The 13,695-nt window shown below is 54.2% G+C and overlaps 2 protein-coding genes across 2 annotated transcripts; both read right to left on the bottom strand.

The window, feature by feature from the left end:
* Positions 1-1,258: 1,258 nt before the first annotated feature.
* On the bottom strand, positions 1,259-3,700 carry LOC138727266 (protocadherin beta-15-like). Its single transcript, XM_069869561.1, has one exon. The coding sequence runs from the start codon at positions 3,698-3,700 to the stop codon at positions 1,259-1,261; it is 2,442 nt and encodes an 813-aa protein (XP_069725662.1).
* Positions 3,701-5,755: 2,055 nt separating this feature from the next.
* On the bottom strand, positions 5,756-10,987 carry LOC138727267 (protocadherin beta-15-like). Its single transcript, XM_069869562.1, has 4 exons — positions 10,902-10,987; positions 9,952-10,031; positions 6,253-9,033; positions 5,756-5,847 (listed from the first exon to the last, which is right to left on the bottom strand). The coding sequence occupies exons 1-4, from the start codon at positions 10,985-10,987 to the stop codon at positions 5,756-5,758; spliced, it is 3,039 nt and encodes a 1,012-aa protein (XP_069725663.1).
* Between the last annotated feature and the right edge of the window lie 2,708 nt (positions 10,988-13,695).

Below are 13,695 nucleotides of genomic sequence, written 5' to 3' on the forward strand. Positions count from 1 at the left end.
TCAGCCAAGGGACAACAGGAGAAAACACTGCTCAGCCTTTGAAAAACATTCACAGAGCTTTCCCAGAAGGAACATCTCTACAAAGACCCCAGTCTCCATAGAGGCATTCAGGTGCTTTCTTTATTTCACTTCTGTACACAATATCCTGGTTTAAAATGGTACAGTTGATAACTGCAACACAACACAGTGGGAGGGCTTCTAAGCATTCCTTGCCAGTTAAACTATCCATTATTATAGAGGGGTGAGAGTCCTTCTTCAGAGGAATTGGCAAGACAATGGCCAAACACAGTTCACAAAGTAGAAGGAGAAAGGGTAAAACAAAAAATACAAATGCTATAACACGAATCCAGAAAAACAGATCAGGTCTGCTTCCAGCAGATAGCAATGAAGCTGTGGAAAGGTCCAAAAGGAATGTCCTGTAGAAACATATAAGAACTTCAGCTTTGCGATTCCATTCCATACCGGCAATGCCATGCTATGTATTTCCAAGGCAATCCCAAGGAGGCAGCGCACCCACACCACCCATATGGGTCAAAAGAAGATCTCGTGCACTTTACTGCTCTTCACTACACAAGATGAGACAGCATTACTTAGAGGCTCAACATGTCATTCTTACCTGCTGAGCTGGAATGCTGTGCACAACCATGTGTCCACAGAAGCATATTTCTGCTTCCCTGAGCAGCCTTTGTGCAGCATGTGCAGTCACACAATTGCTGGACAGAAAGAGAGAGACACTACCAGGCAAAACACACAGACTCCACACATCTCAGAGGCAGAGGCATCCAGTACCCAGAGCAGAAACAGCTCTGTGCATGCATCACCTTCTAACACAACACTCACAAGTACTTTTCTGACCTTTTCTGACCCAGAATGAAGGCTACACGCATTTCAGCAAGGACCTTGCAATTGAAATACACCACAGAATAAGAGATCCATGACCTTGGCCAACAGCAAGTGATAGAAGAACTACAGTGGTAGCAACGGAATGAAGCCCACTCTGAAAGCATCTAAGAAATGCCTGTAATAGAGCTAAAATATTTTATCACCATAATTAAGGAGACTATAGTTTCTTTTGCAGTTTTTTTTTGGTGTTTTGGAGTTGGAGAGACGTTGTCTTCTGATTTTGGTAACTTCAGGGTGGGAAAAATGATGCAAATGGCAAGGGCAGATTAACTCTAGGGAAACCATTGCCACAGGTTATAGCCTAGAGCGCTTCCCATCACCGAGGTCTGAAACCTCTGCCAGTGCTGAATCCACCCTAGTTCAAGGAAAGACTATTGAACTGTTCTGCAGAGAGCATTCCTGTGTTCTCTGGTGTCACATCCTCAGTGGTGAGAGGATCATGATGGAAATCCTGTTCATCATCAGTGTCCCCGCCCAGGGCACAGTGCTGTGGTGGCAGGCTGGGCAGGATGGGCTTCAGGAACTTGAACTCGCTGTTGCCTGAACCCGTTGTGAGGTTGATCTCGTAGCAATAGGGATGGGGCAGGGTCCCTGCAGAGGCTGCATCAGCCAGGCTACTCGGCAAGTTGTTGGCACCATAAAGCACAAGCCCATCCTTCAGCTCCTTTCTCTTGCATGCTTTGCAAGCGATGAAGGTTGCCATGGATGCGAGGAAGAGCAGTGAGACAAAGACCAAGGAAATTATTAAATAGGTTGTCAGGGAGTCACCCTCATCCTCTGTGGCCAGGCTGCTGTGTGGTAGGCGCACATCTGAGAAGTCATTGAGCAGAAGTGCACTCAGTGCCACTGTGGCCGACAGCAGTGGCCGCCCGTTGTCTCGCACCAGGATGATGAGATTCTGCTTCACGGTGTCTTTCTCCATCACTGGCCTCCTCAGACGCACCTCCCCACTTTGGGCACCCACCACAAACAGACTGGGGTCACTGGCCTTCAGCAGGTGGTACGAGAGCCACGAGTTCTGCCCAGAGTCGGCATCAACAGCCACCACTTTGGTGACCAGGTACCCCGCCTCAGCGGACATGGGCACCAGCTCGCTGGATGCTGGGCTGCTGTCCTGGGCTGGATGCAGCACCAGTGGGGCATTGTCATTCTCATCCACCACAACAAGGCGGACAGTGACATTGGCACTGAGGGGAGGAGATCCTGCATCACAGGCAATCACCAAGACCTCAATCTGCTTCAGCTGCTCATAGTCCAGAGGCCGCAGCACAAACACGTGCCCATTCTCAGAGTTCACAGAAATGCAGGAACAGGGAGGCTGCTCTGTGAGGTGAGCAGGTGCCAGGGAATAGGTCACCTTGGCATTGGGGCCTATGTCAGCATCTGAGGCATGGACGGTTCCAACAAGAACAGTGGGGACATTGTTCTCACGCACATACATGACGTATGATGTCTGGTTGAAGACAGGTGCATTGTCATTAATATCAGAGATGTCCACCGTGAAGGTCTGAGTGGTAGTGAGAGGAGGTGAACCTGCATCTGCTGCAATGATAGTCAAGATGTAGTGTGCCGTCTCCTCCCTGTCCAGTGTGCTCACAGTCACGATTTCGTAGTAATTTTTATAGGCAGGCCGCAGGGAGAATGACAGCTGGTCCTCAAGGGCACAGGTGATCTTCCCGTTGGCTCCAGCATCACGGTCCCTGACAGTGAAGAAGGCGACCACTGTTCCAGGTAATGAATTCTCAGGGAGGGGGCTGCTGAAAGAGCTCACCACCAGCTCTGGAGCATGGTCATTCACATCTACCACCTCCACCAGTACCTTGCAGATAGCTGAGAGGCCACCACCGTCTGTAGCCTGGATGTCAAGCTCGTGCTTTTGTGCCACCTCAAAGTCCAGAGGCTTTATGAGTTTAATTTCACCGCTTTGGGGGTCAATTGCAAACAAGCTTTCACTTTGGCCCACTCTTCTGCTGAACTGGTAGGAGATCTCCCCATTTACACCCACATCCAGATCAGTTGCCTCCACCCTCAGAACAGGAGAGCCCTCTGGCATGTTTTCCAAAATCTGACCAAGGTACAGCTGCTGTGTAAATACTGGAGGGTTGTCATTTACATCCAGAATGACAATGCGGATTTGGGTCGTCCCACTCCTCGGGGGAGAGCCCCCGTCCACAGCAATGAGACTGAAACCCATCTCCGCCTGCTCCTCTCTGTCTAGAGGCTTTTCCAAAACCAGTTCCACATAGTTCTTGCCCACACTGTGACTACCATAGGAGACAGAAAAGTACTCGTTCTCGGGAGAAATGCTGTAAGACTGGACACTGTTGCTACCAATATCCAGGTCCTCAGCCCCCACCACCGGGAAACGCGAGCCTGGGTCGCTCCTTTCTACGATCCTAAGCGTGAGCTGCTCGTCCGGGAACCGAGGCGAGTGGTCGTTGACGTCCCGCACGGCCACCTCGATGCGGAAGAACTGCAGCGGGTCGGCCAGCAGCAGCTCCAAGGGCAGCGTGCAGGCGGGCGCCTGGGCGCACAGCTCCTCCCGGTCGAGCCTCTCGGCCACGACGAGGCGGCCGGTGGCGCGGTCCAAGCGCAAGCGCTGCCGGCCGTCCTCCGAGGCCAGGCGGGCGCGGCGAGCCGAGAGCTGCGCCGGGGCCAGCCCCGCGTCCTCGGCCACGTCGGCTACGAGCGAGCCGCTCGGCGCCTCCTCGGCTACGGAGTAGCGCAGGGGCTGGGAGCGAGCGTGCGGCAGCGAGAGGAGAGCAGAGAGACAAAGCACTTGCCTTGCGATCGCCATGGCGGGGCGGCGGGCGGGCTCCGGCGGGCGGCTCGGGCGCGCCGTCCTCGGCGGCGAGCGGCGCCCGGCAGCGGCGAGGGCGGCGGCGAGGGCGGCGGCGAGGGCGGGCGGGCTCCCTGGGGCCGAGTGCGGCTGGCGGCCCGGCAGCGGCTGGCCCGGGGCCCCGCTCGCCGCCGCTCGCCGCCGCCCGGCTGCGCTGCGCTGGGCAGGGCCGGGCCGGGCTCGGGCACCTCCCCGCCCGCAGCCGCTCGGCGCCGCCTTGGCCGGGAGCTCCCCCCTGCGGGCCGCGGCGGGACTGCGCCTCCCGCCACCGCCACCGCCACCGCGCTTCCCGCTCGCCGAGACACACGCTCCGCGCTCCGCTCGCCGCACCCGGCGGCCTTGCAAGGGCTCCAGAGGGCTTTGTGCTCAGCGACCGGGCTGAGCTCCTGCCCCGGGGGGAGGAGGCGGCGCCGCAGGGCTGGGAGATAAAAGGCAGCGAAGCACACAGGGAGGTCACTAATTAGAGCCCCGGATACACAAACGCTAACGGTCCGGAGCTAACGGAGACAGCAGCAAAGCCCAGGGATCTAAGGGCACGCAGCGATGGGACATTAAAGGCACCATTCAAATGTCACCTGCAAGAGGTCCAAGCCCCAAATTTGTAAAGCAGTTCCGTGGGGGAAGTTTATCCTATATTGACGGAGAGGTGGAGGATGTGGGGAGCGCGGCCAGGCAGTGAGAGATGATAGGCAGGAAAACACACAGCGAAGTCACTAATTAGAGCCCCAGATACACAAACACCGACCAGCAGGAGCTAACGGAGACAACAGCAAAGCCCAGCAGGAGCTATCGGAGAAAGCAACAATGCCCAGGGATCTAAGGACATGCAGCGATGGGACATTAAAGTCACCATTCAAGTTTCAACTGCAAGATGTTCTTCCTGAAACTTTGTAACGCGAATGGGCCAAAAGAGATCATCCCACATTATCAGAAAGTGACTCAGTAGAAAGATCAAAGTGTTTACGAGCCCTTTGACAGGGAGTCTAGGAATAGGCAAAGCCTGTTGTGGGGTGAACAAAAAAGGGTCTCATAGGAAAGAGCAACTTGCTACAAGAATCGATCGAGTTTGTTCCCTCCGATTCCAAACAGGGAGACCGCTCGACGGCGCTTTGAGCAGCATCTCTCGGTCCTCTGCTTCCCACAGAAAATCGCCCTCCATCTTGCTCCGCCTTCTGAGAATGTCCTGCTTCTAAGTCGCTTTGATTTTCCCTGCATCATATCTACTGCAAAATGCACGGGTTGATTCTCGAAATTCTGCTTGGACTAGTGATCTTCCACAAACCCGAGGGAGTTGCAAGGTTTTTTTTATTGCGTTCATTTACATCAGGCATTTGATTGTTTAAATGTGCGACAGATAGGAAATATGACATACACTTCATAGCTCATTATCGATTAAGTAAGGGAGAAGAAAACAGAAAGCTACTCTATGTCCTGTCCTCTACAGTGCCTCAAGCTGAGTGTAAAAGCCTGTTTCACTGTAAAAAAACAAACAGCACTTTCAATTCTCTATTACTTTATACTCAACAATCCGGAAATGTTATCTTGCACTTTACCTTATAAAAGAAAACGAATACATTGCTCAAAGCCCACGCTTTACAGTTTGAGGAATCAGTGAACTCCTGCTCAAATGTGCGGAGTGCCGCTGTCAGTCGTTTCTAATTAAATCGGTTTTAACGGAGTAAAGAGAATGGAGACATGATTACAGAACGCTATCAAAACAAAAATAAACTCAGAAAAGGTGATGTAGGAAAAAGCTATCTTGAAGATACGCTTCCAGGTTTCAAGATTTCCCTTAACATTTAGAAGGAAGAAGGCTCTCACAGTCATGCACGGAGTCTCGGATTTATCAACATGCAACACAGTCCTCGTCCTCCGTCCATGTCACAATTACACAACACTTATATGAAGAAAACAATGCTGAAGAGGAGAATGGGTTTGCTCTCTCACAGAGAAACCTTGCTCTTCCCTGGTCCTTTTTTCGGTGTTTTCCTTGTGGGGAGCCAAGGGTTTGCATCAGAATTGCCATGGAGCTCCTTCCCCCTCTTTGCAGTGCAAGCTGCTTCCGCACGTCTGCGAGCCGTGTCTGCGGAGATGGGAGCTCTGTCCTGCAAGAACGGAGAGCGCCGGTTGTCATTTGGGCGTTGGAGGGAGACAAAAGCGAGGGGCTGAAAGGACCCGTCGGACACTGCTGTACGGAGAACGCTACTGTTCTCTTTCCAGAGACAGAGGAGGTGGAACCAGGAGGTGGGGACACTCTCTTCCTCAACCTCGATGGTTTTGAGAACCTGGTCGAGGTGCAGCTGCCCTCCTCCTTTGCGCTGATACACTTGATCTAAGGGCAACCCTCAGAGCTGGATGCCCAAGACCCCCATAAGTCAGTACTTGGGGAGCAGCTGAGCATTAACAGATCCTCCTGGGACCTCCACCAGCGGCTCTCAGACCCTCTCCGCCCTCTCCTCCCGACCCTGGGGCTCCTCCACCCACAGAGCCACAACACCGAGACTCCCCACGTGAGCGACACCCCGAGCCCCCCGCGCTGCTCCCTCCCCGCTCCCTGCCTCGCCCGGGCCCGGGCAGGTCCCTCACCTCTGCAGCCCGGTCGCCGTCGTCGCCGAGGTTGGCCGCCTCCGTGGAGCAGAGCGAGCTCCGCTGCTCGGCCGGGCCGGGGGGCAGCCCGGCGGGGAAGCAGGGCAGGAGGGGCCCGAGGAAGCGCAAGTCGCCGTCGAGGCTGCCGGCGGCGAAGCAGACGTCGTAGACGGAGCTGCGGGGCAGGGAGCCCGCGCTGCTCGGCGGGGCGGACTGCGGGAAGGCGGGCAAGCTCTCGGCCGCGCTGCGCCGGGCCCGCCGCACCTTGGCCGCCACGGCGGCCCCCGCCGTGGCCAGGAAGAGGGCGGACACGCAGGCCAGGCAGACGGTGAGGGAGAGGGTGAGCGGCCCCTCGGGCTCGGCGGCCGGCGCCTCCTCGGCGCCCCGCAGATGGGCGTCGGAGAAGCCGCCGACCAGGGCGATGCCGAGGGTGGCGGTGGCGGAGCGCGGCGGCCGCCCGCGGTCTCGCACCAGCACGACGAGCCTGTGCCGGGGCGCGTCCCGCTCCGCCACGGCCCGCGCCGTGCGCACCTCGCCGCTGTGCGGCCCCACGCGGAACAGCCCCGGCTCCGTCGCCTTCCACAGCTCGTACGACAGCCACGCGTTCTGCCCCGCGTCCGCGTCCACCGCCACCACCTTGGCCACCAGGTACCCGGCCTCGGCCGAGCGCGGCACCAGCTCGCCCGCCGCCGCGCCGCTGCTCTCGGCGGGCGGGTGCAGCACCACGGGCGCGTTGTCGTTCTCGTCGCGCACCACCACGCGCAGCACCGCCTGGGCGCTCAGCGGCGGCGAGCCGCCGTCGGCAGCGCGCACCGCCACCTCCAAGGCGCGCACCTGCTCGTAGTCCAGCGGCCGCAGCAGGAAAACGGCGCCGCTCTCGGCGTTCACCGACACCGCGGGCTGCTCCGCGCCCTCCTGCCGCACCAGCGCGTATCTCACGCGCCCGTTCGCTCCCGCGTCGGCGTCCGTGGCGCTCACGCTGCCGATGCGGACCATGGGGCCCTCGTTCTCCGACACCGACGCCGTGTAAACCGCCTGCGTGAACTCGGGCGCGTTGTCGTTCACGTCCGACACCTGCACCCGCAGGCTCGCCCGGGAGCTCAGCCGCCTCCTGCCCCGGTCCGCGGCTCTCACCGTCACGTTATACTCTGCCGCCCGCTCCCTGTCCAGCGCCGCCGTCGTCCTCAGCTCGTAGTACTCATCCCCGCCGCCCGTCAGCATGAAGGGCGAGTCCCCGTCGATGAAGCACTCCGTCCTGCCGTTGTCGCCGGAGTCGCGGTCCCGCACGCTCAACAGGGCCACCACGGTGCGGGGCGGCGCGTCCTCGGGAATGGAGGCCGACTGGGAGGTGAGCGTTATCTCCGGGGCGTTGTCGTTCACGTCCAGCACCTCCACCCGCACTTTGCAATGCGCAGACAGACCCCCGCCGTCGGTGGCTCTCACCACCAAGTCGTGGCGTTCCGCTTCCTCGAAGTCCACGGTTCCTGCCACCCGGATCTCCCCGGTGTCAGGGTTCAGCTGGAAGAGCTGCCGGGACCTCTCTGACGTTTGGGTGAAGCTGTATCGCACTTTCCCGTTGGACCCTTCGTCGGGATCCGCGGCCGCGACTCTGACCACCAGCTGCCCCGGGGGGCTGCTCTCGGCCAGTTGCACCTCGTAGACCTCCCGACTGAAGACCGGGGTGTTGTCATTGGCATCCAGCACCACGATCTGCACTTGGACTGTGCCCGACCTTGGTGGGGAGCCCCCATCTGTAGCAGTGAGGACTAAATTCATTTGCGGCTGCTCTTCCCGGTCTAGGTGCCGTTCTAAGACCAGTTCCAGGTATTTTACATCAACCTTTCCTGTTCCGAAATCGAGGGAGAAATGCGAATTGGACTCGAGGCTGTAATTCTGCAAACCGTTCTGGCCCACGTCCTTGTCCCTGGCGCTTTGCAAAGGGAAACGGGACCCAGGAGATGTCGTTTCGGGAATCTCTAACATCAACTCCTTCTCCGGGAAGACGGGGGAGTTGTCGTTCACGTCAAGAACCTCCACCTCCCCTCGGATCAGCTCCAAGGGATTTTCAAAGACTATCTTAAAGAAGACGGTGCAGGTGTCTCTCCTCGGACACATCTCCTCTCGGTCCAGAGACTCCTTTGCCGTCAGCGCTCCCGTGTTTCGATTGAGGTGGAAAAGCCGCTCGTTCCCCTCGGACACAACGCGCGCCTTGCGAGCCGCCAGCTGGCTCGGAGAAAGCCCCAGGTCCTCTGCAATATTGCCCACAAACGACTCCCTCTCCATCTCCTCCGCCAGGGAATAGCGGAGGGGTTCGGCCCCGCTCTGACACACGCAAACGCACACAAGCAACAAGATCACTCGCCTCTGCCGCTCTCCGCTCCGTCTCCCACTCGCTCGCACTCGCCACAAAAGCCATTCCCCGTCCTCCGTCGTTCCCAGCATCGTCCAGCCGCGTCCGAGGCGGATTTGGTCAGCAGTCCCGGGCTGAGGGGCCTGAAAGCCCCCGAGCTCCCCGACTCCGTGTGCCGCCGCCCTTCCCGAGCTGCTCCCGCGGCTCTTTCTCTCCGCCGCTGCCTGCAAAGCCGGGGCGGGCACAGGAACCCGCCGGTTCGCGGCCAACACCCCCACCCAGCGTCGCACGGGGGAATATTTCCTCTGCTGCTCAGCCGCGGCAGAGCCGCCAGCCCGGCCTTTGCTGCTGGAGGCTGCGCTCCCGGTGCCCACCGGAGCCAGAAGGCGCAGTGGGAACGCTCTCTCTTTGCTAGGAAGCAGCTCCCTCCCCGCAGACAGAGCGCGGCTCTGGGCAGCACTGCCCGGCTCCTAAACGCCAGCTCCTCATCCGCAGCTCGGGGTTTTCCTCTGGGTGGGCATTGCAAGATCCTCCACTTCCACGGGACACATTGAGGGCTTGTTCCTCCTCTTCTAAGCTTGTTCATCAGCACAGGACCCTTAGCGAGTGGGGCGGGTCCGAGCCGCACCTCTATAGGATGTGAGAGCTGGTGCCAGAGGGGAAAGGTTCCCTAAAAAATGCTTCCCCACCACCTTCGCTCAGCACCACTCGAGAATGACGCTGCTGCTCTAGGAGATCAAACCCGAAGTCCTGCACTTGGGGAAGGATTCACGGACACAGCGATTAACATAAAATGCAAGGAATCAAAGAGGAGAGGTCACAAATTAAACCTCCAGGTACACAAACAATAACGTTCAGAAAGGGAGGGAGAAGACATTGTCCTTGATCTGTGATGATCTATGATGATTATAGGGAGAGTTCTAGAGTGGATCTGGGAGGCACCACCATGGGGAAACCGAGGGGAGAGCAAGGGGTGCATTATGTCTTTGCCAATCGTTTGCCTATCGGGATGACCAAATTGGCCCCTGAGTATTCCCTCTGCATATCACACCATAACCACAGAACAAAGACTCAGAGGTGATCCTCAAAGAAGTATGAAGATCTGTGAATATAAATCATTGTATGTTGTATTTGGATGGCTTATAAATGTAGTAACTATATGTTTTGTGTGTCGGAAATGGCCAGATGTATGATTTTGGAGTTGTTTGGGTCCGTGGATTTTGGTGAGGATTTTCCCCGCAGCAGGGCTGGAGCAACACACCATGTCCCTTACTAGAGGCGCCACTGATAAAAGGTGAAGAAGATAAGGAGCTGGATTGACTGATACCCCAGATGGTATCCCTCCAGAACGGACTACACGAGAATGAGAGGAGTGGGTCATAATCAGAGCTCCCTCTCAGCTCGTCTGAGATTCTGCACTGATGTTGACATCATATGAACACTGCCGCATCTGCAAAAAGTTCACTCACAGCAACTTCATGGAAACATCTATAAAGACTTTATCACTGAGCTGCAGACAGGTCATAGAGTCCATCCCAAACCCTTAGAGGATATTAATATTGGTCTAGACTTAAGCTTATACTCTTGACATAGAATTGCAACATCATCGGTAATACACTAACTGTTTAAGTGCAGCCCTGAGTCCTAATATGTCTCCATCAGGATGTGACAACAAAGACTGTGGTTTCATAGTTGTCTACATTTAGACTCTATTTGCAAGCAATGTCACTGTGTCAAAAGTCAAGCAAGCAGAGAAGATGAGCTGAGCCCAATACGGAACTCCTCCTGGACTTCAAGGGGAAAAATGTATTGTGTCAACCCTGGAAGCAAGGTCAAGCTTTCTAGAAAGATCGCAGAGTCAGTGCCCCACACCTGCTAGTGTTTCAGAAGAATTTGGAAAATGCTCTTCATAATAACCTTTGACGTTTGACCTGCCCTAAATTGCTCAGGCAGTTGGACTAAGAAGATTCATGTAGAATCCTCCCAACTAAAATAGTCCATTCCATTCCATTCCATTCCATTCCATTCCACCTCAACACGGTACTGCTGACATATTTCCAAGGAAATCCCAAGGACACAGCTCCCACACAGACTTCTAAGTGGCCAAGGAAATTCTAGTGTGCTTTACTGCTTTCCCCTACAGAAGATGAGACACACGCTGGTCCAGCCGCTCTCACAGGGGAGGGGGCCCTCAGACCAGTCTCTCAGAGAAGTCCTACCCACCACATTGCTTCCTGAATGGCACCTCTGATGAGCACCTTGGGAAAGTTCAGCAGCCTGTTGAGGCCCTCCAAAACAGGAGACAACATTTCCCCTCTCACATGGTAAAAAATATAATAAACTGTCTGATTAGGAACTGCATCAGACAGCCAGAACTGTCAGAAGAGTTGGAAATTTCACTCCCCAACCTTACTGATTTGCAGGGCCTTTGCACACCCAAGGCCATTTTTTGAGGAGCAACCAGGTTCCCCTGACCTGGATCTAACTCGGCCCTGTCACAGCCAGAAGCTCAGTGCTCAGAAGAGCCACAGATGCCTGACAGCAAATCCCTGTTCCCACAACTTTCCTGAATGCTCTACCGAATGTGTCTCCAAACTGAAGAAATGCCCCTGCTCAACCTTAATTCAGCCAAGGGAGAAGTAGAAGGAAAAAGGGTTTTGAAAAATATTCACAGAGTTTTCCCAGAATGAACATCCCCACAGACTACTGTCTCCACACAAGGCATTCACGTGTTCTCTTTATTTCACTTTTACACACAAAGCCGTCCCAGATTACAACAGTACAGTTCATAACTGTGGCACAACATTGTGAGAGGGTTTCCAAATACTCTCTGCCAGTCAAACATTTTCTTACTATACATGAGGTTACAGTCCTTCTTAAGAGGAATGGGCAAGACAATGCTCAAACACAGTTCACAAAGTAGAAAGAGCCAAAGGGAGAAAGCAAATGCTCTAACACAAACCCAGAAAATCATAGTGGGACAGCTTTCCACTACCATCAAGAAGCCTCTCTACTCAGAACAACAATGACAAGAGGAAACTCAATGGCCTGTTTCCAACTTCATCTCCATGCTACCTTCAGACAAAATCCTTTGAAGCAATTCCTGGTGCTTCCTCACTCTCCACACAAAGACAACAAACATGTTTTCACAACTCTACACTTTCAGCCAATGAACAGGCAATGACACTGTGCCAAAAGCCAGCCAAGAGGGGCAGAAGTCCATCTGGGCCCTACAGGAATCTCATGGAGCTCAGACTTTTTCAATATGTTTATAGTAGAACGCGGTCTAAGAAAATTTGGATGGATGCTTGTTGTCACCTAACCCTGGGCTGCCCAGTCCACTGAAGTGGAGGACCATGAGGGTGGGAACAGTAACTTTTCCTTCATGGATGCTGAAATTGTCAGAGATCAGCTGTATCAGCTGAATATTCCAGGTGCATTTGGCCTGATGGGGGCCCTCACAGAGCACTGAAGGAGCCTGCAAATGTTACAGCAGGACCCCTCTAGATCATCTACTGGAGCTGGCCAGAGGTATTCCCGCTGTCCAACAAGGAAAATATTGTTTAACATTTTGTCAGCCCTGAAGTGCTCAGGCAGTTGGACTTAGATGATCCTTGTAGATCCCTTCCAACTAAAGTATTCTACTCTATTTTGTTCCATTCAATCCTCTTCCATCTCAACAGCATTACTGCTGATATATTTCCAAGGAAATCCCTATTTAATCCCTTTAAATACCAAGAATGATGAGTAGAATCGCTCCAGGCAGGACTGCAGCCATGCAGATCCTGGTTGTAGAAAGAAAGAGTCCCACCTGTTTCAGTCATTCAAGCCCTTTTAGGACCTTCCTGCAAATAAACAATTCTATTCCTCATTTCTGGTGCCATAGTAAAAGATGTTCTCACACAGACTTCTTGCTATTAGGTGACTTTCTCACCACCAGCAGCAAGTTGGTGTTGCCTGCACGCTCTGCGGTTACAGTGAGTTGAGTTAACCCTTCTGCAAAGGATTTTGCAACACCAAAAGGGCTGTCAAGCATTGGCACAGGCAGCCCAGGGAAGTGGCTGAAGCACCGTCCCTAGACATGGCCCTGGGTGGACATAAGGACATATGTAGTGGTGGAATTGGTCGTGTTAGGTTAACGGCTGGAATCTTTGCTCTCTAGGATCTTTTCTAACTTAAATGATTCTATGAATCTGCACAGGTTAAATGGACAAGAAATCATTTACTATTCACTGTACAATGGTCTTCACTACAGCAGCCTGCCCTCAGGTTTTAAGGGTTTTCTCAGACACTTGGCAGAAGAGATGGCTGTAGTCCTCCAATTTCCCTCTTCCGGTTAGCAGTTTCTCACCACAAAATGCCCATATCCTGACACTCTCCCAAATACTGCCCCACGGGAACAGGTATGCTCCTTTTGTGCCATCCATCTTCTGAAACAGTTGGGAATTTCACTCACAAAGGTCACAGCTATGCAGAGACCTTTGCACATCCAGGGCTCCTTTTAGGGGAGGGACAAGGATCCCCTGACCTGAATATAATGGGACCCTGTCACAGCCAGAAGCTCAGTGTCCTGAAGACCCAAAGAGCCTTGCCAACAAATCATTGCTCCACACAGGTTCCCTCAATGCTCTATTGGGCATGTCTCCAAACAGAAGAAATGGACCCAATCAACCTTACATCAGCCAAGGGACAACAGGAGAAAACACTGCTCAGCCTTTGAAAAACATTCACAGACCTTTCCCAGATGGAACATCTCTACAAAGACCCCAGTCTCCATACAGGCATTCAGGTGTTCCCTTTATTTCACTTTTGCACACAACAATATCCTGGTTTACAATGGTACAGTTGATAACTGCAGCACAACACAGTGGGAGGGCTTCCAAGCATTCCGTACCACTTAAACTATCCATTATAATAGAGGGGTGAGAGTCCTTCTTCAGAGGAATCCATAAGACAATGGTCAAACACAGTTCAGAGAGTAGAAGGAGAAAGGGTAAAACCAAAAATACAAACACTC

The sequence above is a fragment of the Phaenicophaeus curvirostris genome, chromosome 15, assembly GCF_032191515.1.
Source record: "Phaenicophaeus curvirostris isolate KB17595 chromosome 15, BPBGC_Pcur_1.0, whole genome shotgun sequence".
Lineage (NCBI taxonomy): Eukaryota > Metazoa > Chordata > Aves > Cuculiformes > Cuculidae > Phaenicophaeus > Phaenicophaeus curvirostris.